Source organism: Lithobates pipiens, unplaced genomic scaffold, assembly GCF_037356315.1.
Source record: "Lithobates pipiens isolate NorthernLeopardFrog02 unplaced genomic scaffold, aLitPip1_a1.2 Scaffold_8, whole genome shotgun sequence".
Taxonomy (NCBI): domain Eukaryota; kingdom Metazoa; phylum Chordata; class Amphibia; order Anura; family Ranidae; genus Lithobates; species Lithobates pipiens.
This window is the reverse complement of record NW_027507903.1, coordinates 572337334-572364504: the sequence shown is the minus strand read 5'-3', so window position 1 is coordinate 572364504 and position 27171 is coordinate 572337334. Positions and strand designations below refer to the sequence as shown.

The following is a 27171-nucleotide window of genomic DNA, read 5'->3' as shown; positions in this document are numbered from 1 at the left end:
TCACCTGACATGCACCGCTGTCCTCTGTCACCTGACGCGCACCGTTGTCCTCCGTCCTCTAGCATGCACCGCTGTCCTCCGTCGCCTGACATACACCGCTGCCCTCCGTCACCTGACATGCACCACTGTCCTCCGTCACCTGACATGCACCACTGTCCTCCGTCCTCTAGCACGCACCGCTGTCCTCCGTCCTCTGGCATGCACCGATGTCCTCCGTCACCTGGCACGCACCGCTGTCCTCCGCTCTCTGGCATGCACCACTGTCCTCCGTCACCTGACACGCACCGCTGTCCTCTGGCATGCACCACTGTCCGTCACCTGACACGCACTGCTGTCCTCTGGCACGCACCGCTGTCCTCCTTCCTCTGGCATGCACTGCTGTCCCCCGTCACCTGACACGCAGCGCTGTCCTCCGTCACCTGACACACACTGCTGTCCTCCGTCCTCTGGCATGCACCACTGCCTCCGTCCTCTGGCATGCACCGCTGTCCTCCTTCCTCTGGCACGCACCGCTGTCCTCCATCCTCTGGCACGCACAGCTGTCCTCCGGCATGCACCGCTGTCCTCCGTCGCCTGACATACACCGCTGCTCTCCGTGACCTGACACGCACCGCTGTCCTCTGTCACCTGACATGCACCATCACCTGACACACCGATGTCCTCCGTCCTCTGGCACGCACCGCTGTCCTCCGTCCTCTGGCACTCACCGCTGTCCTCCGTCCTCTGCCATGCACCGCTGTCCTCCGTCCTCTGGCATGCACCGCTGTCCTCCGTCACCTGGCACGCACCGATGTCCTCCGTCCTCTGGCATGCACCACTGTCCTCCGTCGCCTGACACGCACCGCTGTCCTCTGGCATGCACTACTGTCCTCCGTCACCTGACACGCACCGCTGCCCTCCGGCACCTGACATACACCACTGTCACCTGACACACACCGCTGTCCTCTGTCACCTGACACGCACCGCTGTCCTCCGTCACCTGACACGCACCATTGTCCTCTGACACGCACCGCTTTCCTGCGTCACCTGACACACACCGCTGTCCTCCGTCACCTGACACGCACCGCTGTCCTCCGTCCTCTGGCACGCACCACTGTCCTCTGGCACTCACCGCTGTCCTCCGTCACCTGACATGCACCGCTGTCCTCTGTCCTCTGGCACGCACCGCTGTCCTCCATCACCTGACACGCACCGCTGTCCTCCGTCCTCTGGCAGGAACCGCTGTCCTCTGTCACCTGCCACGCACCGCTGTCCTCCATCCTCTGGCACGCACCACTGTCCTTCGTCACCTGACACACATTGCTGTCCTCCGTCACCTGACACACACTGCTGTTCTCCGTCACCTGACACGCACTGCTGTCCTCTGACACGCACCGCTGTCCTCCTTCACCTGACACACACTGCTATCCTCCGTCACCTGACACACTGCTGTCCTCCGTCACCTGACCCGAACCGATGTCCCCTGACCCGCACCGCTGTGCTCCTTCACCTGACGCGCACTGATGTCCTCCGTCACCCTACCTGCACCGCTGCCCTCTGTCCCCTGTCACACCCCACTATCCTCCATCACCTGACATGGACAAAGTCCTCCATCCCCTGACACGCACTGATGTCCTCCATCCCCTGACACGCACCGCTGTCCACTGTCACCTGACATGCACTGATATCCACCGTCACCTGACATGCACTGATGTCATCCATCCCCTGGCATGCACCGATGTCCTCCGTCATCTGGCACACACCATGATCTTTCATCGCCTAACATGCATTTGACATATACAACTGTCATGTGACATACACTACATGGGCTCTGTCTTCTAATGTACACAGCCATCCCTCCATCTCTTAGCACACATGACTTTTTTTGTTGCCTGAGACTCACTACTGTCCTCTGACATATATGGTTGTCCCATGTTAAAAAAAAAAAAAAAAACACACAAATAAATAAACCCCATGTACACAATCCTTTACTCACAGTTGATGCAGATGAAGGTAAAAAAAAAACCCAGCAAAGCATGATCCAATTTGCTGTAGAGGGGGAAAAAATATTCTTCATCTCCCAAGAGGCCATTGGATATTCCCTGGATCAACTTTACCTATAAATGTCAGTATCCAGTTATATTATGTACATTTAGGAAAGAATCCAGGCCTTTTTTAAAGCAATCTCCTGAGCTGGCCAGAGCACCTCTGGAGGGAGTCTATTCCACATTTTCAAAGTTCCTATTGTGAAGAAACCTTTCCGTATTTGGAGATGAAATCTTCTCTCATCTAGACGTAAAGAGTGCCCCCTTGTCCTCAGTGATGACCTTAAGGCCTGGTTCACATTATTGCGAATTGGATGCAGGATGCCTGCATCCAATTTGCAATAGCAGGAGAATGTGACCGGCTCTCTATGTAGCCGTTTCACATATCTCCGATGCGAATTGCACAGGAGCCCTGTGCGTCTTTTGGTCCATTTCAGGTCCGAATACAGCCCAAAATTTGAGATAAAATCAGACCTAAAACGCTGAACCAGAACACCCCCGACCCCTGCTGGGAGCCGCATCGGCATCCAGTGTGAACCAAGCCTAAAGTGAACAACTCAACACCAAGTTCACCCTATGGACCACTTATGTAAATATACATGTTGATAATGTCCCCCCTTAATCTCCTCTTCTCACGAGAAATAGATTCAGTTCCTCTAATCTTTCCTCATAGCTGGGCTCCTCCATGCCTCGTATCAGTTTGGTTACCCTTCTCTGCACTTTCTCCAGTTCCCTGATATCCTTTTTGAGAACCGGTGTCCAAAACTGAACTGCATATTCCAGATGAGGTCTTACTAATGATTTGTACAGGGGCAAAATTATATCACTCTAGAGTCCATACCTCTCTTAATACAAGAAAGAACTTTGCTCGCTTTGGAAACCACAGCTTGGCATTGTATGCTATTATTAAGCTTATGATCCACCAGAACACCCAGGTCCTTCTCCACCATTGATTCCCCCAGTTGTACTCCCCCTAGTATGTATGATGCATGCATATTCTTAGCCCCCAAGTGCATAACTTTACATTTATCAACATTAAACCTCATCTGCCACATAGTTGCCCAATTAGACAGAGCATTGAGGTCGGCTTGTAAATTGGAGACATCCTGTAAGGACGTTATTCCACTACATAGTTTGGTGTCATCTGCAAAGACAGAAATGGTACTTTTAATCCCAGACCCAATATCATTTATAAAGATATTAAAAAAATAAGGGTCCCAGCACTGAACCTTGGGGTGCACCACTGATAACCTTAGACCAGTGGTTCTCAACCTCAGTCCTCAAGTATCCCCAACGGGCCATGTTTTCAGGTTTTCCTTTGCACAGCCTGTAAACTTTACCTTACACATTAGCCATGTGTGAGGAACTGTGTCAACCACTTTTGCAAAATTCAGGTAAACCATGTCCACAGCCACCCCGCTTTCCAAGGTTTTACTTACCTCTTCATAAAAAAAAAACAGATTTGTTTGACAACGTCTGTCTTTTATGAATTCATGCTGTCTGTTGCTTAAAATACTATAGTACTATACTACCCTCTATTAACCACTTGCCGAGCGTATACTGTGTAAATATACAGCGGCAAGGCGATGTGATCCTGCACTTCCGGGTGTGGGACCCGGCACCCGCCAAGCTTTGGTACACAGGCAGAATGGCAATGTGCCTATGTAAACAAGGCAGATCGCCGTTCTGTCACTACAGAAGACATGGATCTTGTGTCTCACCGAGAGGCACCAATCCATGCTTTCTCCTAGTACATTCACCTCCTCCACAGTAGCAAAGTACTGGTCAGGCATACGTTTAACCCTTTGATCACCCCTGATGTTAACACCTTCCCTACCAGTGTCATTAGTACAATTACAGTGCATATTTTTAGCACTGATCACTGTTTCAGTGTCACTGGTCCCCATAAATTGTCAGTGTCCGAATGTCTGATGCAGTATCATAGTTCCACTATAAGTCGCTAATCTCCACCATTACTAGTAAAAAATTATTCTAGAGTTTGTAGATACGATACCGTTTGCGTAAACCAATCAATATGCACTTATTGGTATTTTTTTTAACCAAAAATATGTAGCAGAATACATATTGGCCAAAATTGATGAAAAAATTTGATCTTTTCACATTTTTATTGGATATGTTTTATATAAAATATATATAATATTATATATATATATATATATTTATATATATATATATATATATATATATATATATATATATATATATATATATATATATATATATATATATATATATATATGAATATATATATATATATATATATATATATATATATATATATATATATATATATAGAGAGAGAGAGAGAGATATTTTTTTTATTTTTATTGTCGCTCTTTTTTTGTTTATAGCACAAAAAATAAAAACCGCTGAGTTGATCAAATACCACCAAAGTAAAGCTCTATTTATGGGGAAAAAAGGACATACATTTTTTTTTAGGTACAGCGCCGCACGACCGTGCAATTGTCTGTAAAATTACGCAGTGCCGCATCGCAAAAGAATGGCCTGGTCAGGAGTGGTGGGGGTGGGGGGTAAATCTTCTGGAGGTCTACTTCTGGAGTGGCTACTTATTCCCCTAATACTTATCACCTCATAATACTGTAGATAAATTAGTTAATAATTAGTTAGTAATTATGTTTGTTACTGCACCCTTCCTCCAAAATACCTGTTTGCCTTATTCCTACGTTTATATGTTAAAATTCCAGATATGGATCCAGATGACAGAAGCAGTTTGAAAAAGGACAAAGTTGCAATGGTAAGCTGTTTATTCCCCTTATTCAGCGATGGCAGAGTGCAAAGTGCAGCAACCTGTAGTATTAACCACTTGAAGACCAAGCCTTCTTCTGCCACTTTTTGTTTACATACATTTTTTGATAGAAAATTACTTAAAAACCCCCAAATGTTATATATTTTTTAAAGCAGAGACCCTAGATAATAAAATAGTGGGTGTTGCAATTTTTTTTATGTCACACCGTATTTGCACAGTGGTTTTTCCTATGCTTTTTATTTTGGAAGAAAATTTTTTTAATAAATTTTAATGCACAAAAACACAATATAATACTTGTTTAGTAAACTATAAACCATGTTACACTGAGTTACCTTTAGATTTACAAAGGTTTTGGTGCTCTCGATCTGACATTCGTGGTGATACCTCACAAGCGTTACTGCCGTTTATGCCCTGAAGCAAGACCAACATGTGCATTCCCCTTTGAGCTCAAGCACAGGGGAATGGGGACATTTTTTTCTTCATTTAAAATTTTATTTTTAAACTGTGCGTTTACGTTTTTATTTTTATCACTTTTATTGTTATCACAAGGAATCTAAACATCCATTGTAATAGCAATAGGCAGTGACAGATCCTCTTTACTGAGACATCTGGGGTCTTTTAAAAGCCCTGCCCTTAAAAGCTTCGGATCATACCAAAATTGGTATGATCCAATGCTTTTTTCAAAGTAGTAAGACTTTATTCACATCTATGCATATTGCTTTTGAGCGTTTCTGCAGTGCTTTTTGCATTTTTTACTGTAATTTTACTGCGACTTTGCTGCAATGTTTTTTTTTTTTCGCCAAATTACAAAAAAATACGAATTGTGGCAAAATTGCAGTAAAAACGCACTACATTCTTTTCTTCAGCTTCTCCATTGAAGTCTACTGAACCAAAAAAGCAGCGTTTTGCATTTTAAAAAAATCCCTGACCCTTTCTAAAAACACAAAGGCACAAAAATGCATTGGTGTGAACAAGTTCCATAGGAACCCATGTTAAAAAATAATGTCCTGCGTTTCTGCAAAAAGCATGAAAAAACGCATTGGTGTGAATGGGCAGATTCAAAAAATGTGAATGGAGTCTCAGGCTGGATTCACACCTATGCATTTTTTGTGATTTTGCATTTTGCAGATTTGCACTACAGTCCATTTATCATGGTTTTCTATGGAACATGTTCTGTAGTGCAAATCTGTAAAATGCAAAAAGCACTAAAAATGCATCGGTGTGAATCCAGCCTAAAGCCGCGTACACACGGGCAGACTGTCTGGCTAACTAAGTCCGTCAGACAATCCGACAGACAGTCCGTCCTACTTTTGAATGAACGGACTTGACCACACACAATGAACAGACAGCTGAAAGCTTGCGCGATGACGTGTACAGCACGTACGACGGGACTAGAAATACGACGTCCAATACACTGCAATGCAACCTTCGGCCGTGTAAATCCTTTCTGAGCATGCGCCATACTTAGTCCGTCCAACTAGCCTACTCACGAGCGGACTGTCCGCTGAAACCAAAGTTGGACGGACTGTATTACGGAAATTCCGAAAGACTTAGTCCGCCAGACTGTCCGCTGAAAAAGTCAGCTGAAGCCCACACACGAGCGGACTGTCCGCTGAAATGTGTTTCAGCGGACTAAGTTGGACGGACAATCCTCTCGTGTGTACGCGGCCTAAGAGTTTGTTTACACTCGACTAAATACTCATCACTTCCAGTTTCTTCCACCATAGAGATGATCAAGGCTGTTCTGGTCCCCGATCAGCTCTACGGTTAACCAGCGGAACCACCAGTCGCAATCCCAGTCTCCCCGGTGGGACGGGAGAGCCAAAGAAGGCGGCAGGAAGGGGGGGGGGGCTGCCTCCTACTGCTTGTAAAAGAAATCCAAGCGGCTATTTAGGATTGCTTTTACATGAAAGTGCCCAGCCGGCTGAATGAAACAATACCAGGATGATGCCTACAGCTGTGGTGTGGTGGTACGTCGTATTGCAGCAAGTGCTTAAAGCCCAACTCCGGGCAACTAAAAGATCATCGCTTGCAGTGGGGCTGTGCCCGCCCTGCAAGGATTAATTACTTGTATAGGTCTAGGGAAACAGTACAAGGAGATTTGATTACCCGATCCTCCACTCCTCCCCACAGCTAGATCGGCACCCGCAGCATCTGCATTCTCACACTCAATTGGTCTAAGGTCCTGATGCCTTCAAGACCAGATCAGGATCCATAGCCCTGCACTGGATGTGAGGATGTCAAAGAACAGTCAACAGTCCATTGCCAGATCACAGGGGAGCGCTGCTTGTCATGGGAGTGGAGGGTCAGGTAAGTACAGCTTTTTCTCCTCTCTCCTAGAAGAAATCATTTAATAACCCTTGCAGTGTGGGTGCAACCCCCCTACAAGGAATACTTTAACATTTTCTCAGAGTTGGGCTTTAACCAGTTCCTTCCCGCACTATAGCCGAAAGACGGCTACAGTGCTGGCTTACAATGCCAGGACGGCGTCCATGGAAGTCCTCCCATACTTGCACTGCCCGCGCATGCCCACGCATGTCCTGCGGCGCGCTCTATGATCACCTAGTCCTTCGGACTCGGCTGATTACAGATCGGGGTAAAGAGCCTATCACAGCAGCCCTTTAGCGTATGATCAGCTGCCAGCCAATGACAGCTGACCACATAATGTAAACAGAAGCCGGTTATCTGCTTTTTTTCCCTCACGATGGATAAAAGAGGAAAGCCGATAACTGGTTTCTGTTAAAGGGACATAATTCCCAACATTGCCCACCAGTACTGCTAATCAGTACCCACCAGTGCTGCTAATCAGTGCCCATCAGTACTGCTAATCAGTGCCCATCAGTACTGCTAATCAGTGCCCACCAGTGCCACCAGTCTTTGCCCAATAGTGCTGCCAATCAGTGCCTCAACATCAGTGTCATCTATCAGTGCTGCCCATCAATGCCACCTATTAGTGCCCATCATTGCTGCCTATTAGTGCCCATCAATGCTCCCTAATCAGTGCCCACCATTTCCACCAATCTTTGCCCAATAGTGCTGCCAGTCAGTGCCTCAACATCAGTGTCATCTATTAGTGCAGCCCATCAGTGCAGCCCATCAGTGCCACCTATCAATGCCCATCATTGCTGTCTATCAGTGCTCATCAGTTCAGCCTCATCAGTGCTCCGTGATCAGTCCCACCTATCAGTTCCCATCAGTACCCACCAGTGCTGCCTCATCAGTGCAGCCTATCAGTGCCCATCAGTGTAGGAGAAAAATTATGTGTTTGCAGAATTTTAGAAAAAAATATGAAAAACTTTATTTTTTTCACATTTTACATTTTTTTTTGTTTTTTTAGCAAAAAATAAAACTCAGTGGTGGTTAAACAAAACAAAAAGAAAGCTCTATTTGTGTGCAAAAAATGATAAATGTCATATGGGTACAGTGTTACATGACGGCGCAATTGTCATTCAAAGTGTGATAGCGCTGAAAGCTGAAAAATGGCCTTGGAAAGGGGTGAAAGTGCCCGGTAGGCAAGTGGTTAAATTAATCTTCATAGCTGGATAAATCCAATCACCAGTCCTTGGGGTGTCAGCCTTTGGGTGGATTTCTTTTATTTGTCATTCAAAGAACTCCGTGTCATCACTCACATTTCCTAAAATTCCCGACACAGGAAGTGAGAAGGAGGACTATGACCCGACATGAGATTACTGCATCTGTCAGACAGCGCTCAGCGCGGGTCAAGGTTGTGCCGGGGCCCTGGCCAGGTGCCCAGACTTGTGGAGTTCAATAATCATTAATAATGTTCCTGGATTCAAAATAAAAAAAATTAGAATAGGTTTGATTTTATTTTTAATCATATACGTATAATCTGATTATTGGGTGTATTGTAAGTGTGAAATTCTGCTTGAGGGCTTCTAACTGTACAAGGGACAGAGGAGTTTTATATGTTATAATATGCAAATTTCAATGTTAAACGTCAGCAGTTACAGAACTAAACTCTCTCAGCAGTGGCGGTCCATGCACTGTACAGGAATTATTTTTTTTTTTTTTTTACTATTTTGGACCAGTTTTCCTTTGATAGTTAAATAAATTAGGAGATAACTATTACCATTTACTACCAAATAAAACTCCAATTTGTCCTGAAAAAATGAAGGTATAATATACCTGGATGCACAAAATGATATGTACAGTTTTACTAACACATGTAAAAATTGCAAAATTGTGCTTAGGCATTAACATTTGTTTTAACCTTATGCCCCGTACACATGATCGGACTTTCCGACAACAAAACCGTATGAATTTTGTTCGAAGGGTGTTGGCTCCAACTTGTCTTGCATACACACAGTCACACACAAATGTTTGCAAACAATTATGAACGTAGTGACGTACTAGATGTGCTAGGTGTTAAATAAGCTCTTTAGTGCCACCCTTTGGGCTCCTTCTGCTAATTTTGTGTTAGTAAAAGTTTGGTGAATGTTGATTCGCACTTTTCTTTTTGCGTTTTAGATTTTGTGCTATTATTATTATTATTCTTGATATCACAAAAAAAAAAAAAACGTTTGAAAATTTGTTTGCAATAACGCCATCAGTATCACCAGCAAAGCAGCTTCATTATTATCCCATTAATGAAGAAGAGAATGTGCGCTACATTTGGAGATTTCATAATTTTCCACGTCACGAATGTTAATTCTCCATTACGAGTGCTAGTTTACAAGACTGACTGCTTCTGCTTCTGAGCATGCGTAGACTTTTGTGTGATGGACTTTCCAACAACACTGTTTTGTTGGTGGAAAATTTGAGAACCTGCTAGCTAACATTTGTTGGTGGAAAGTCTGACAGCAAATGTTCGATGGAGTGTACACACGATCGGGCTTTCTGACAACAAGCTCACATCCAACATTTCCCGTCGGAAAATCCGACCGTGTGCACGCAGCATAAGGCCTGAAGGGGTACAAAATAAATGTACCACTTTCCGTCCAAAGGATATATATACATCCTTGATTGAGGATCATTTTTTAGCCCCAGTGATTCTGCACAAAGTAAAAGTAATCTGAGCAGCTATAGAACCACTGGATTACTATTACAGGCAGCAGATCCCCCTACTCTGCTGTCTTTACCGCTTCTCTTGTCCCATAGGGAGCCCGGTAAGGATGCAACCAGCGGGATCCACTTCCTGGGACACAGTGAAAGGAACTGAAGTTGTTCCTCTCATTCGGTCTTATATAAACAAGCCATTACCAGCTTGTGGGAGCATTATGCCGCATACACACGATGGGACTTTCCGGCAGACTAGGTCAGACAGAATCAGTCCCTAGGACAATCTGATCGTGTGTGGGCTAATCCGATAATTTTTCATTAAAAAAAATCAGACGGGCCTAGAAATAGAACATGTTTCAAATCTGTCCGACAGACTAAATTCCTATCGGGAAAACCGTTTGTCTGTATGCTGGTCCGACGGACCAAATTCAACGCAGGGGAAGCTATTGGCTACTGGCTATTGAACTTCCTTTTTTAGTCCCGTCTTACGTCATCACTAGGCGTGAAACGGATCGTCACCTATCCGGGATCCGAACGGGTCACCCCGTTCGGATCGGCACACGCTGCGCTCCGCGGTCTCGGCCTTAGGAAAGTCTGCAGCTTTGGCCTAGTTCCGGAGCGGCGGCCATCTTGGTGCACCCGTCGGCGTTTACAATGTGATTGCTTCGTCAAATGAAGGAGCGATCACTTGTAAACAAACCGGCGTCATGATGGCGCCGGTTCCTCTCTCCCCTCTGTGTACCGATCTGTACAGTGGAGGGGAGAGATCGGATGGCAGCAGCGCTGTGGGCTGCATCTGTAGTGTCCACAGCGCTGCTCTGTGACAATTGCAGTCACAGCCATCCTTCCATACTCTGCCAATACCCTGTCAATACTCTGCTATACTACCCTGCCAATACTCTGCCAATACTCTCCAATACCCTGCCAATACTCTGCAATACTCTGCAATACCCTGCCAATACTCTGCCATACCCAGCCATGCCCTGAAATACTCGGTAATACCCAGGCATACTTGGAGATACCCAGCCATACCCAGCCATGCTCAGCCAATATTACAATGGGGGAGATGACGTGGATATTACAGTGGGGGAGATGTAAATTACAGTGGGGAGATTGTGTATATTACAGTGGGGACTATATGGTGGTGGAATTTTCACAGGTTTTTGCAAATTCAGTTATTATTTGCTGATCCGAAAAATGATCCGTTCCATGACTCTGATCCGAGGAACGATCCGATCTGTGAGTTTTTTGATGCGTTGCACCCCTAGTCATCACATTCAAAATGAACGGACTTAGTCCGTTCATGTGTGGCCAAGTCCGTTTGTTTAGAAAGTCCGTCGGAACGTCGCCGAAAGTCAGTCGGGAAGACCATCGGACCTGGTCTGCCGGAAATTCCGGTCGTGTGTACGCGGCATTAGAACCAACTGATCTCCATTTGATCAGATGCTTTGGAGGCCAGAGGAGAGATCTGGAGTCTAATAGACCTCAGATCTCTCCATAAAGAAGACCTGTAACAGCCCATGCTATCACAAGAGGTATTGTTCATCCACTGTGATAGCAATAAAAGTGATAACAAAAAATTTAAATAACAGTGTAAAAAAAAAAATGAAATAAATAAAATTGAAAAAATAAATAAAGCGCCCCCATTCCTCTGTGTTGACATGCAAATGTGAACGCACACGTCGGTCCCACGTGTATATGTAAATGGCGATAGCACCACACATATGAGGTACCATCATGAACGTCAGAGTGAGAGCAATCATTTTAGTGGCAGACCTCCTGTGTAACTTCTAAAGTGGTAACCTGTAAAGGCTTTTAAAGCGACAACTATGGAGATTTTAGGTACCGTAGGTAGGTGCTGTTCCATGGGCATACGCAATTTTAAAGCGTGACGTGTTTGGTATCTATATACTCGTGTAACATCATCGCTCAAATTTTATAAAAAATTGGGGTATATATTGTGATTTTTGTGTATTAAAATTCATTAAGCCATGGTTTACACTGTCACACCACATGTGAATCTGTGTGCCGCAATTTGCGCCTATTCATTTTGAATGGCTCAAATTGCAGCTCATCTGCATGTCCAGGTAGCTTTTTTTTGTTCACACGGGAACTGAATCTGGTGTTCATACCCATGCAATCTGGTTCAGGCAAATGCACTGTGTTTTGCGACCTGCTTTTGGGGTGTCGTTAACTTTTAATTTACATGAACACAGTGCGATTGCTATGCGGTGCGGGAAATGCACAGGAATCTGTGTTTCCCACATCTCATCAATGTAAACCAGGGGCTAGGGTGTTTTTTTTTCCCAAAAATATTGTGCTTCAAAAACCTCTGTGCAAATACCATATGGCATAAAAATGCGCAACACCCACCATTTTATTCTCTTGGGTCTCTGCTTTAAAAAAGATATAATGTTTGGGGGGTTATAAGTAGATTTCTAGCAAAAAATACAGATTTTTACATGTAGGAGAGGAATGTCAGACTTGGCCCGGACTGGAAGTGGTTAAGTAGTGTTTTCAGTTTGTGGCGCCCAGATACAGTTTAGTTCCGCTTTAAGCCCTCATCTCTGTAACCTCCACACTGGCCTTGTAGAGACCGTGACATGTCACTTTCACAAGAATGTCTCTAATGTGCTGGCTGCTTTGGTTCTTCTAAAGCCAAAATCGGATTTTCCGCAGACAAAACCTCTGACTTTTGTCCGAAGGCGTGTGCCTGGATTTTGTCTTGCTTACAAATGGCAAGGAATTGTCGGCCAACAAACACGAACGTAGTGAAGTACTACGTGTTTTTTCAACTCTTTAGCGCCCCCCCCTTGGGCTCCGTCTGCTAATTTTGTGTTAGTAGAAGTTTGGTGAGTGTTGATTCGCGCTTTTCATTTCGTTTTTCATTTCGTGCTTTTCAGTTCGTTTCTTAAAGGCTGTTTGTCAACCAGACATGTGGAATCAGAGGAGATAACGTGTTATTTATTATTGGCCTTGGAGTTATTTCTTTGACCCAAGTACAGTCCAGGATCAGGAGGAGGAGTTCTTGGACCAAAAATTGGTTGCTTTATTAATCGTGACCAATTATGTCATATGCCTTTGCTGCGGGAGCTCCAGGATAATAATCCGGGTGATTTTCGGAATTATCTCCGGATGATGGACCCCTGCTTTCACCAACTCTTGGCATTGTTGACCCCTATATTAAGAAGCAGAACACATGCATGAGGCTTTTATTTTATTTTTTGGTTGAATAATGATTTGATTTGGTATATTTTCTATATTTTTGGATGCATAGAATGCACTTGGTTTACGTTCTATTGGCAGATAGCATGTCTAATTTTATTTGTTTTCTTTTTTTAATGCACAATAAAAAAAAAATTGTGGAGAATAATACTTGGCTATGTGTTTTATATCAAATTACAGTTTGGGAGTAGGCAGTTACATTTTAAAAAATACAATGTAAAATTAACAAGGGACACCAACATAGTTGTATCTTTGATCTTAAAAACTACGGGATAATGGTGTTGTGCTAACTTGCCCAAAAAAAAAAAAAAAAAAAAAACATAATAATATTATTCTTGATATCACTAGAAGAAAAAAGCCTTTGAAAATTTGTTTGCAATAATTCCATCAGTGTCACCAGCAAAGCAGCTTCATTATTATCCCATTAAAGAAGAAGAGAATGTGCGCTACATTTCAAGATTTCATAATTTGCCGCGTCACAAATGTTAATTCTCCATTATGAACGCTAGTTTACAAGATGGAGCTTCCAAGCATGTGTGTTTGTACTTTTGTCCGACAGACTTGTGTACACGATCAGAAAATCCAACAACAGACATTTGTCCGCAAAATTTTTTAAAACCTGCCATCCAACATTTGTCCATGGAAAATCCGACAACAATTGTCCGATGGAGTGTACAAACGGTCGGATTTTCCGCCAACAGTCTAACATCACACAATTCTCGGCAGAAAATTCGATTGAGTGTACGAGGCTTTAGTGCTGCTAATCTCCTGCGTCCTCTTTAGCCACTTCCTGTACTCACTCCAGCTGCCCATCATTGCATAAAGCCCCATACACACTACCAGATTTTCTGCTGATTTTTGTCTTCAGATTTACCAAAACCATATAATATGAGGTCAAACCTTAGGAGTTTAAATTTGTATGCAACCAGGTAGGCTCTTGTACTACATGGTTTTGGAAAATCTGAAGACAAAAATCTGCAGAAAATCTGATAGTGTGTATGGGGCATAAGAGCAGCTTTGTGATGGTGACAACAGCAGACCATGCCTTTGCAGTGTTTGTCTGTACAGCCTCTAGTAGTCTCCTCCGGGGCTGCATTACCTTGGAAAGGTTTTGCCAGGTGAGAGTTTCCATATAAAGTAGATTTATCTTGTTGGCTGTCTCTCTTAATATTAAAATGTCTGTTTTCCAGAATGTAATCAATAAACTAAAGAAGGACAAAGACACGCCAAAGGTAATTGTACAATTGTGTAGTATTCGAGAAATGGATTGTTTTTGTGGGTTAACCACTTCCCTGGCCTGACATGCAGGGATCGTGTTCAGCTGAGCGTTCGGTTTTTCTATTATTGTACCGAAGGAAAGAGCTACTTAAAGGGAACTTGCCATGAGAAATATACATGGTATGTAATCAAATTCTAGCTGCATAGCTGTCATGCTGATCATCCGATTTAAAGGGTACCTGTGAGGATAGAAAGTACTAAATCCAGCTAAGGGCCGATTCACACTATGACTTCAAGAGCACAAGTCACATGACATGTCAACATCAATGGTTCCCTATGAGAACCGTCTTAACTGGTCCGACTTTGAAAATGCTCCCTGCACTGCTTTGGTCCGACTTGGGCATTTCAGCCCCTTGATTTGAATGGAAGTTGGGATCATCATCTAAACTGATGTCACTTGTGCTCTGAGGATCTTGAGGGAGAACCCCGCACCCCCTGGATCTGTACCAGACCCTTTGGGCCTGGTATGGATCTTGGGGGGGGGGACCCCACGCCATATTTCTTGTCGAATTTGAGGGGAAACTCCATGCCAAAAAAAAAAAACTGTTGTGGGTCCCCCCCTCAGAATCCATACCAGGCCCTTATCTGAGCATGCAGGCCAGGAAAACCATATTATTAGGAACCTTATTATTATTATACAGGATTTATATAGCGCTAGCAGTTTACGCAGCGCTTTACAACATGAGGGTAGACCGTACACTTACAATACAAGGCAACGTACTCTTAACATGACAAGGGCCTTTTCCCCACAACCCTGGGCTGTGGTTGTGGGGGTCTGTGGATAGGGGGCTTATTGGAATCTGGATGCTCCCAGATCCTGATCCCCCTCCATGTGAATGAGTATGGGGTACATTGTACTCCTACCCAGTCACCCAAAAAAAAAGTGTAGTGTTACAGAAAACTAATTCACAGTTTTTGATAAGTCCTTTATTAAAAATGAAGAATGTCCCCCAATGTGTCTTCTTCTTCTGGTGATGTCTTCTTCCTCCAGTGTTGCCTTTAGTAAATCAACCCCTTAGCATACCTCCCAACTTTTTGAGATGGGAATGAGGGACACCTATCAGCACAAGTATGCAGGCATAGGACACACCCCTTGCCACGCCCCCTTAAAGGAGAATTGTACCAAAAAAAAAACAAGATTGGAAAAAACACACCTGTTTTTTTTTACCCCTAATATTCCTTTATATTGGCTTTTGGAATTTACAAATGCAGCAATTTAGAAATCAGATGAAAGCACTTTTTGATAGATAAAAAGTGCATTTTATATACATCTATATAGATCAGAGCAAAATGAGGGACAAATGAGGAGGGATGAGGGACAGAGGGACAAATCATGGACAGTCCCTTGAAATCAGGGACATTTGGGAGCTATGCCATAGGATTTATCTCATGACAGAAATCTTAAAGTGGAACTTCTCTCTCTCTCTCAATCACAATTGATTATGGTTAATCTTTATACTGCTAGAATTAGGAAATAGATAGTAAAGTATATCAGATTTACTTGTTTTACACTTGTTTTTTTTTTGTTTACATTTCTTCAGTTACTTCCTGGTTTCTGGCCTAGGCAAATGATGTCATACATCCCAGGAGTCTTCAGAACGGGAGGAGGGGGTCTTTTAGCTAAGCACACCCTCCTGCCTGCATGCCTGAGCTAAGGGCAGATGGATTCCAGGAAGTAAATGCTACATGAATAATCTGCCCTTACTCAAGATGGCCACAGACAGAAATGCTGGGGGGGGGGGGGTTCAAAATGATTACTCTGCAAAATAAAACATGGAGACGTGGATGGATGGAGGAGTTTGCTTTTATAATTAAAAATCAATGAAATTGTATTTTTGGTTTGCGGTGCTCAGATTTAGTGTAGTTGCTCTTTAAATACAAGGGCTAAAATATTGTCATGTGATAGTGGTCAAGGACACTGAATGCTTGTATTTTCTTTGTTGTAATATATCACTATTAGGCTTTTATTGGCTGCATATTGTTTGAGCTGTACAGTCATCCTCCTCTACTATACAAGAGATTAATGTCTCTGGCAGGCCTTACATACTTGAGTGCCAGAAGACACTCGACGCCTGAAAATCTCTCCTTGCTTTTCTCCTATTTGTGTGGCTGGTACTTCTCCAAGTCATATAACGGTTTACTAAGAAGATCTATTTGTCTTTTTTTTTCTCTGGCAGGACCTGAGTACAGACAAGGACATACAGGTACGGTTTATAAGTATACAATAACCAGAAATGACTTAAAGGGGATCTCCACCAAATGTGAGCAGTGATACAGGGAAAAGCCCACTTTGTGCACGGCCCCTTCCCTTAGGATTGGGTTTTGTTGATTCAAGGCAAAGATAGGTATTTAAATAGTTAAAAAAAAAAAAAAAACAGGAGAGGGAGCCCCGGCACACAGGTTGTGATTGACAACCTTAGCTCTGCTGCTGTGTGAAGTGGGGTGTGTCCCTCCCCTCCAATCAGAGCTCTCCTCACTGAGCTCTTCAGAGAGTGTCTTCAGCTCTCCGCCCCCTTTTTTCTGAACTCTCAGACAAACTTTAAATATTTTAGAACTTTGAACGAATGTAGAGAAGACCGCAGATAAACAGGCACAACTTATGTTGGAGGTTTTTTTTTTCATCTCTGTGTATCACATGAGGCCAGTCACTTCACTGGGTATATGTAAGGGTTTACAACCACTTTAACCACTTAAAGACCGCCAGCCGTACATATACTGTGGCAGGGCGGCTCTATTGCAGGAAACGACATACCTGTGTGTCATTTCATGTAATAGATACAGGCCTATGTAAACAAGGCAGATCCCTGTTCTGACAGGGGAGGAGCGAGAGATCACTTCATTGGGTATATATAAGTGTTTACAACCACTTTAACCACTTAAGGACCACTCACCGCATATATACTGCAGCAGGGCGGCCCTATTGCGTGGAATGACATACCCGTATGTCGTTTCGTACATGAGTCACTGTGGTGGCGTGCCCGTTGCACAGCGGGGGAGCCGATGTGTGGGTCCTGCAGCCACAATGTCCACCCGCGATCGCTCCTCAGAGCGCCAGAATAGGGATGTGCCAGTGTAAACAAAGCAGATCCCTGTTCTGACAGGAGAGTTCAGCGTGATGGTCTGTTCCTAGTGATCAGGAACAGCGATCTCTCTCTACTCCCAGTCAGTCCACTCCCCCCACAGTTAGAAATCACCTCCCTAGGGAACACTTAACCCTTTGATCGCCCCCTAGTGTTAACCCCTTCCCTGCCAGGGCCATTTGTACATTGATTAGTACATCTTTATAGCACTAGTCACTGTATTGTTGTCACTTGTCACCAAAATGTGTCAAAAGGATCAGATTTGTCAGCCACAATGTCGCAGTCCCGCTAAAAATCGCTGATCTCCGCCATTACTAGTAAAAACAATAAAAAAAAAAGTCCATAAATCTATCCCATAATTTATAGACACTATAACTTTTGCGCAGACCAATCAATATACCCTTATTGGGATACCAAAAATATGTAGAAGGATACATATAGGCCTAAACTGATGAAAAAATATTTGTAAAATTTTTTTTATTGGATATGTATTATAGCAAAAAGTAAAAAATATTTAGGCCAACTTGTATTCTGCTAAATATCTTTGGTAAAAAAAATCCCAATGAGCATATATTGATTGGTTTGCGCAAAAGTTATAGCGTCTACAAACTATGGGAGATTTTTATTTTTTACTTGTAATGGTGGTGATCAGCGGGACTGCAATATTGCAGGGGACAGTCTGGAAATGAACTGTCACTTTTGCCACTTTTTGGGGACCAGTGACACCAATACAGTGATCAGTGTTCAAAATATGCACTGTCACTGTACTAATGACACCTGCAGGGAAGGGATTAACATCAGGGGCGATCAAAGGGTTAACTGTGTGCCTGACCAGTGCTTTACTACTGTGAGGGAGGTGCTTAAACTAGGGGAACGCATGGATCGGAGCCCCTGCTTAGCAACACAGGATCCATGCTTTCTCTGGATCCATGCAGAAAGACCACCTTGTTTAGATGCCTGTGTACCGAAGCATTAGCCGACCCGCCAATCAAAATATAATGCATCCGATATATAGAAAATGTATCACGTGAAAAGCAAAAAACAAATTCATATTGTGTTCAGATAATCAAATCAATAAAGTTCCAATAAAGTGCTCTGTGCAAAGTCCATAACCAAAAAAATGAATGCGCCAATATATTCCAATAATCCCGCAAAGTAAAACTCTTCACCGCTTGTGTGCACCACCAATCACAAACTGCGTACCAGATCGTCAGACCTCAGAGGAAGAAGGTCTGGCTGCTCTTTGGAAAAGATCCCATATGGATGGATGGATAATGACTTCCAGGTATGGAGCTCATCCCGCTGACCACAGTCATCCATCACGTGGTCAATGTAATTCAATGATAGGCTAGAGGAAGGCTGGATTCACACCGATGCATTTTTAGTGCTTGTTGCATTTTGCAGATTTGCACTACAGAACGTGTTCCATAGAAAACCATGATAAATGGACTGTATTGCAAATCTGCAAAATGCAAAAAGCACTAAAAATACATAGGTGTGAATCCAGCCGAGGAAGATCTCTCATAGTGTAGTATTGTTAAAATCCAGCTTTTATTAAATTAAAAAACTACTTACAAGTGTAAACAGGTAAATGGCATGACAAACACCAGTAAGCCCAGGTTCACACTGAGCTGCGGGAATGAAGCTGAACTCGTGCGTTTTAACTCCTGCATGTGTCGGCTGAGATTTCAGAGACATCTGTGCAGATTTAAATCGCAAAAAGTAATACAGAAACTACTTTTTGAAATTGGTGCTGCGCCGCAAATGCAGCATCGCACCAATTGGGACAGTGCCATTGCCGCCAATTTGAAATGTCAAATCGCATGTAAAATCGTACCAATGTGAGCCAGGGTTAAAGGGCATTTTCACCAAAATGGTGCAGGACCCTTTTTTTTTCTGCACTGGAATCGGATGGAATGGCTATTCAGATCCATGTTATCCAATTCCACAGTTCACACTGAATTCTGCGAACCGATTTGGGGGTGTCATTAACTTTATATTGACAACGGTTTGCAGATGTCAGTGTGAACTGCCTGCGATTCAGATGCAATGTGGGAACCAGCACTTAAATCGCTGTGGTTCCCGCACCGCACCAGTGTGAACCTAGCCAAAGAGTACAGCGGCAGGCTGTACAAGTACTGATTACTGCAATAGCTAATCACAGGCTATAACAGTGATCATGTGATTGAGAGCTGGTCTTCCCTGCTGCCGATCTTTAGTACATGACCTGAAGCTGCCAGTGACAGCTCAGTCTTCATGCTGGGAAAGCGTTACGCATCGTGCGCCCAGCACTAACACAGTTCCGCACACATGTGGCCCAATGGAGGAAGACACCACATATAATATGTGTGTACACTTGTCAGCAAAGGGTTAAAAACTTAACTGCTGCTTGCTTACTTATAAACCTCTTGTGATCACCTTGTCCTAATGGTCATGGGGTTACATGATTGGGAAGCAACCTGATTGGTTCCCAGTCCTTAGTTGTCAGGAAGGACATAATCTGACAGCTAGGAATGTGCAACTGTGTCAAACCAGGAATGTTAATCTACAGCGTGCAGATGCCTGCTGATTAACCCCTTCATGGACACAAGCTTTTTGCAGTGCACAGCTGAAATACACCTATACTCTAATTTAATGCTCATCTCCTCTCCAGCATACACTCGCTGTCCCTGCATTCTCCTACTGCTCCATTCAGGCGCACAAAAAAAAATGGAATTTCTGAGTATAGGGGTTATATGACTTACTTGTGTCCCCCCCCCCCCCCCATGATAGCACTGGTGCTTGGCTTTTTGGCATATCAAGCTTCAGCGCTATTGCATGATTTCATATCAAGATAAACTGAACAATGCTGGAAACCACTAAACTTAACAATGCTAAGACTACAGATGGTGCAATAAGGAGCAATGAAATGCTATAAACACTTTCACACAGGCGCCTCCACTTGCTCAGCTGTGGTATCGCTCCATTTATCCCCGCTGAGCAGGAGGATGACAGGTTCTGTCCCCCCCCTGTGCGGAGCAGACACAGACCCAGTTCCCGTTCTCTCCTCTATGGGGAAATCGGATGGAAACGGAGCGCTTGTCAGCTTTTTTTTGCTTTTTTCAATCTTTTTTATTGACTGCTTCAGCCCCAGAAGATTTTACCCCGGTCCTGACCAGAATACTTTTTGAGATTCGGCACTGCGTTATTTTAACTGACAATTGCGCAGTCGTGCAACGCTGTACCCAAACAAAATTGACGTCCTTTTTTTCCCACAGATAGAGCTTTCTTTTGGTGGTATTTGATCACCTCTTTGGTTTTTATTTTTTGCACTATAAACAAAAAAGAGCGACAATTTTGAAAAAAACGCAATATATTTTACTTTTTGCTATAATAAATATCCCCCAAAAATATATAGAAAAACACATTTTTTTCCTGAGTTTAGGCCGATATGTATGTTACATATTTTTGGTAAAAAAAAAATCTCAATAAGCGTATATTAAATTGTTTGCGCAAAAGTTATAGCGTCTACAAAAGAGGGGATAGTTTTATGGCATTTTTATTATAATTATTTTTTTTCATTAGTAATGCGGCGATCTGCGATTTTTTTTTTAACATGACTGACATTATGGCAGACACATCGGTCACTTTTGTCATTATTTTTCGACTATTGTCATTTATACATCGATCAGTGCTATAAAAATGCACTGATTACTGTGTAAATGACAATGGCAAGGAAGGGGTTAAACACTAGGGGGCGATGAATCGGTTAAGTGTGTCCTAGGGAGTCATTCTAACTGTGGGGGGATGGACTACCACTCACATGACTGAGATTACTGCTCCTGATGACAGAGAGCAGTGATCTCTGTCATGTCACAAGGCAGAACTGGGAAATGCCTTGTTTACACTTCCCCATTCTGCGGCTCCGTGACATAATTGCCAGGAGACCGGCGGACTCGCACGCACTTGCCCTGCAATTTAAAGGGGACGTGCAGGTACGCCCATTTGCCCACCGCTGCCATTGTGCCGACGTATATCGGCATGCAGCAGTCAGCAAGTGGTTAGAGCTAGTCAGAATACAAAAAATATTTTGTACAGAGAGGTCACATAGGAAGGAGTTGACCAGCTGACCTCATTAGCACACACCCTGCATCATCCACCCTCCTACCCATTAAAGGGGTTGTAAAGGTAAATGTTTTTTCACCTTAATGCATTCTATTCTATCCACCCATTCCCAGCTGCATGGTTTTTTAAATGAGATGCAATCAATCAGTGATCCCCCTTCTCACTAAATACACAATATACAATCAGATTGCATAGTGTATGGCCATCTTTATACAAGTACATAGAAGGGAGTGAACAGAAACACTCAGCTGTCAAGCCCCATTCACATCTCCGCATAGCGGGAACTTGCATTCCCACATGCGTTTTTTTGTTTTTATTTTTTTTGCGAGGTGGGGAGGCGTTTTGGAGCATTTTCACTCATCAAACATAGGGCACCCCATCCATCTGAATGAGCTGCCCTACACACAGCAATCGCCCCAAAGAAGCTTCAGAACCTTTTTTAGAGTAGAGCTTCGTGCGTTTTTTACTGTCATTTCTGAAATGCAGGGAAACACACAGATGTGAATGGAACCTCATTGTTCTTGTGTTAATGCACCAATTTCACTTTCAGGACCCATTCACATTTCTGTGTTTACGGTACCCCATTAAGGTGGAAATGCTCCAAAACACCTCCCCACCTTGCAAAAAAAAAAAAAAGACGCATGTAGGAATGCAAATTCCCACTATGCAGAGATGTGAACGGGGTGTTTCTGTCCACTCCCTCCTATGTACTTGTATAAAGATGGCCATACACTATGCCATATGATTGTATACTGTGTATTTAATGAGAAGGGTGATCACTGATTGATTGCATCTCATTTAAAAAAACGTGCACTGGGAATGAGTGGGTGATGCAGGGTGTGTGCTAATGAGGTCGGCTGGTCAACTCCTTCCTATGTGACCTCTCTGTACAAAATATTTTTAGTATTCTGACTAGCTTTAACCACATGCCGACCGCTACATGCCGATATACGTCGGCACAATGGCAGCGGTGGGCAAATGGGCGTACCTAAAGTGAGAAGGATGATCATTGATTGATTGCATTTTATTAAAAAAAATGTGCTACTGGGAATGTGTAGGTGGATGATGCAAAGGTGTGCGCTAATGAGGTCAGCTGGTCAACTCCTTCCTGTGTCATAACCTCTAGTCTGACCAGGAAGTAAGACATTACAAATGGATGTGGACAAGTGAAGTAAGTATATGTAGAATTAATAGATAGTGTTGATATTTTTGCAGAAAAAGTACATGAAAGCTATATTGGTACATAGGGAGCTGGAATTTAGAAAAAAAAAACGTGAACAAAGGTGAACTTATCCTTTAAGTATGATAAGACTAGCAAACACAGAGGCAATAAAAAAAAACGAAGAAGCATAAGGGTGCCAAAATATTTCAGAGGGACATTCGAGCCTGGGGGTCCAATGTGTACCGAAGGCTTAAAACAAAGACTAGCCCCAATCATAATACCATACAGTTCAAAAATAAAGAAGTGAAGAAGCGGAAAGAGAAAGGGGAGTAGTGGGGGACCCGGTTAGAGCACCGACCAAAACCTAGGACCCAGGGGAGGAAAAAGAAAGAGGGGGCAACCCAGGCGAGGAGCCTGAACTGTCTTGAGATCAGGAATCCCGACCAAGGTCTAGAAATAGAGTTCCTACAGTTCAGTCTTACTGTAATGAGCCCGTGGCTCCCATACCTATTTAAAGTAAGGTACGGAATCATTAAGCTTACTTGCAAGGTGCTTATTAGGCAAGATCCTGGAGACCTTACACCTGAACAAGCAATATGAACCGAGGAGCTCTTCCAGGAGCGAGCTATAGTAAGTTTAGTGGACTAATAGCAGAAAGTGGGTGAACTGTTTTGCCTGTCCGCTTTTTATCTGATCCGATCCACCAGACAGTTAAAAAATAGGACCACACCATCCATCTGGATTTTTCCGGGCAGGATCAGATTGGATATCGACCGATGTCAGCGGACATAGAGGAGACTGTAAGGTCTGATCAGATCCTCCAGAAAAATTGACAGGCGGACCTGATCGGACAGCCTGTGAGAACCATTTATTATTCTGTATCTTCTTTGCACTGTTACACTAATGGGAGTAATCCTGATCTTGAAGAGCATTGGAATGTGATGTTTGCTGAAAATTTGGACTTGAGAAATGATCTTCGTTTATTTTCTCCTCAGAACCTGGCTGAAAGGTTGAAGCACCTTCCTCTGACAGAGAAGAACTTAAAAATGTTCAACAATGCTACTGAAAACCTTATCCCCGCTCATAACCGCCAGTTCTCCTGCAAAGAATGTGACAAGATGTGGTGGCGAAGGGTTCCACAGAGGAAAGAGGTGGGTGGCCGGAGTAAAAGTGAAGCAGTGGTGGGGTATTATATTGCACTTTTACATTTGGACCTAATGTTCTTGAAATAAAATAAGGGTAAAATGCCTTTGTAGTTTATTTTTCGGTTATTAAGGTTTTCGGTTATTAAGGTTTCATGTCCACTGATACCCTCTACAATACAATCCTGTCCACCAAAAACAGATGGATGGTGGTCCTATGCCTCATTCATCCGGCAGATCAGATGGAAACAGACAGGCAGTTTATTTCCATCCAGTTGCCCCATAGAGGAGCGCGGGACTGTGTTGTCTGCTCTGCATAGTGGAGGGGACATGGACCTGTCATCCTGCTCAGCGGAGATCAGCGGATTCCTCTTAGCGGAGGCGCCATCTTACAGGGGCCTAACACCACTCATCCTCCTGGTCCCTGCAGTACGTCTGTGTTTGATGAGCTGTCTGTGCCCACACAGCTGGTGTAGCAGTCCAGGGATTGGGAAGCACTACTCTTCTCCCTCTCAGGGCTTCTGGGATGGATCACATTGATTCTAATTGATCAGCCCTGGCAGAGAACAACATTCTGATCCATCCCGGAAGTGCTGCACAGAGAAGAGGGAGAAGATTGGGGATTTCAAACCTTCACTGAAATATTCCGATATGTTCCCTTTAAATCTTTAGTCATTCAGAGTTTAGTAGGATGTTGCTAGTGTTCTATTAATGTGCTCGCTTTTTCTATTCAGGTGTCCAGATGTCACATCTGCCGGAAGAAATACGACCCAGTGCCTTATGATAAGATGTGGGGGATTGCGGAGTTCAATTGCCGGACCTGCAACCGGATGTTCAAGTAAAGAAACGAGGAAGCCTGAGCTTTATTCTTCTATTTCATTATTGTCTTCTCTCTCTGATTTCTTTTTATTCTTTATGAACTTCACATTTTATTGTTCATTCTCTTAATTTATCTCTTGTTTACAACAATTCATATTCCATAGTAGGGAGAAATTATAATGTGTTGCCTATAGCAGCCTGTGTTTCAATTGCCAAGCAGGATAGAGGATTGTGATGGCTTGGGGTTTTTGCTCAGTGATAGTGCTTCTCGTTAAGTCCACTCCAGAAGTGCTGTTTAAAGAGGAGGTAAACTCTCCCACTTTGATGCTTCTTTTCATTCAGTCCATTATAATAGTAAGTTATTATCAGACTATAGCCACTGTAATCCAGCCCAAATCGCATAATACTTACTGTTTAACCACTTGCAGACCGGACCATTTTGCTGGTCAAAGACCAGACCACTTTTTGCGATTCGGCACTGCATCGCTTTAACTGACAATTGCGCGGTCGTGCGACGTGGCTCCCAAACAAAATTGACGTCCTTTTTTTCCCACAAATAGAGCTTTCTTTTGGTGGTATTTGATCACCCCTGCGGTTTTTATTTTTTGCGCTATAAACAAAAATAGAGCGACAATTTTGAAAAAAACGCATTATTTTTTACTTTTTGTTATAATATCCCCCAAAAATATATAAAAAAACATTTTTTTCCCTCAGTTTAGGCCGATACGTATTCTTCTACATATTTTTGGTAAAAAAAATCGCAATAAGCGATTATTGATTGGTTTGCGCAAAAGTTATAGCGTTTACAAAATAGGGATAGTTTTATAGCATTTTTATTAATAATTTTTTATTATTTTTTTTTTTTACTAGTAATGGCGGCGATCAGCGATTTTTATTGTGACTGCGACATTGTGGGGGACACATCGGACATTTTTGACACATTTTTGGGACCATTGTCATTTATACAGTAATCACTGCTATATGAATGCAGTGATTCCTGTGTAAATGACACTGGCAGTGAAGGGGTTAACCAGGGGGTGGCAGTGTAGGGGTTAAGTGTTCCTAGGGGTGTGTTACTAACTGTGGGGGGGTTGGGCTTTCATTTAGTGAACACTGATCTCTGCTCCAATCACATGGAGCCGAGATCAGCGTCACTAGTTGCTAGGCAGAATGGAGAAATGCTGTTTACACGGCATTTCCTCCATTCGGCCGCTACGTGAGACGATCGCGGGGATGCCTGCGGCGATCGAGTCCGCGGGTCCCGCGACCGGACTCACGGGGGTCCCGAACAGCGCGGGAGCGCGCCGCCGGCGGCGCGCTCCCGATGGCAGGGCGGCATTGAATATTGGATGTACCTGTACGCCAATATGCCTGCCCGTGCCATTCTGTCTACGTACATCGTCATGCGCTGGTCGGGAAGTGGTTAAAGAAACTTTAAAAAAACTTGTTTCCAGGGGTTAGGCAGTGCATCTTAAGTATTGTTTTCTGAGTCCACAGTGGAGTGTATTTCCGCCCTTACATTGAGCACTTCCTGTACTGTTAACCAAGCCTCCTTCTCAATTCAATGTTTCTATGGCCACCCTGCTTCCCTGTTCATAGCTGACATGTTTTATTTCATAGTATTTACTTGTGCCGATATCTAATGTTTACCTTTGTCAGTCTTATCAGCTTCACACCATGTGACCATGCGACATACCATGCAGTGTAAACTTGGCCATTACTGCAGTCTTATCAGCTTCAGCTGATAAGACTGCAGTAATGGCCAAGTTTACACTGCATGGCATGTCGCATGGTCACATGGTGTGTAGAAGGAAGCTCTGTATGACTCTGCAGCCTCCTGGGAGTTCAGTGTTGTGCTGTAGGAAGTCCCGATAACAGATAGATAAGACATAGAGAGTGTGCCTTAAATCAGGGGAGATATGGGCATGCTCAGTGACTTCATTCTACAGAACAACAAGGATTACAACAATACTAAGCAAGTAAGGAGATATCTACAAGCAGTGTTCATTAGGGTTTTTTATGCTGATTTACATGGGACAAAGTTGTGGGGGAGGCTTTACAACCACTTTAAGGGCTTATTGGCAAACTTTTATTAATAAAATGAAAAAAAGATACAGAAAATCAATTTCCCACACAGGGGTTTCCACCATCAACATGAACATAAATGACATTCAGCCTTGTAGCTGTTCAGGCCTGTTGCCTTGGTCCTCCAGGCTATCAAGCACCGTACCTCAGTGCTCCTGTACACATTCTGTACCTTGGCTCTTTTCAAGCTCCTTGCTGCTTTGTCACCATCTGAACCTGCTCTGTGCAGACATACATGCTTTGGCTGCCCCGTGCCCCTTCTTTGACTCCTAAGGAAGGATCAATGTCCTCCTGACCATTATGCAGAGACCTCCTGTCTTGTGGATAGAACCTCAAACTGTTGTCAGGTCTTAGATGATAAGGGCTGTGAACACCTGCACACTTAGACTGCTGGTTTCTGGCAAGACGCGGACACTGGGTTGGAGACGGCTTAACTGGGAAAATA

The 27171-nt window shown here is 43.5% G+C and overlaps 1 protein-coding gene across 2 annotated transcripts in view; it reads left to right on the top strand.

Moving 5' to 3' along the window:
- Positions 1-27171, top strand: part of SHFL (shiftless antiviral inhibitor of ribosomal frameshifting) — a 50917-nt gene that overhangs the window by 19499 nt on the left and 4247 nt on the right. For both annotated transcript variants that reach the window (XM_077470180.1, XM_077470179.1), the window contains exons 3-7: positions 4751-4800; positions 14247-14288; positions 16512-16538; positions 23676-23831; positions 24557-24660. In XM_077470180.1, coding sequence (XP_077326306.1) covers positions 4751-4800; positions 14247-14288; positions 16512-16538; positions 23676-23831; positions 24557-24660 — 379 coding nt within the window. The remainder of the gene's footprint in view (positions 1-4750; positions 4801-14246; positions 14289-16511; positions 16539-23675; positions 23832-24556; positions 24661-27171) is intronic.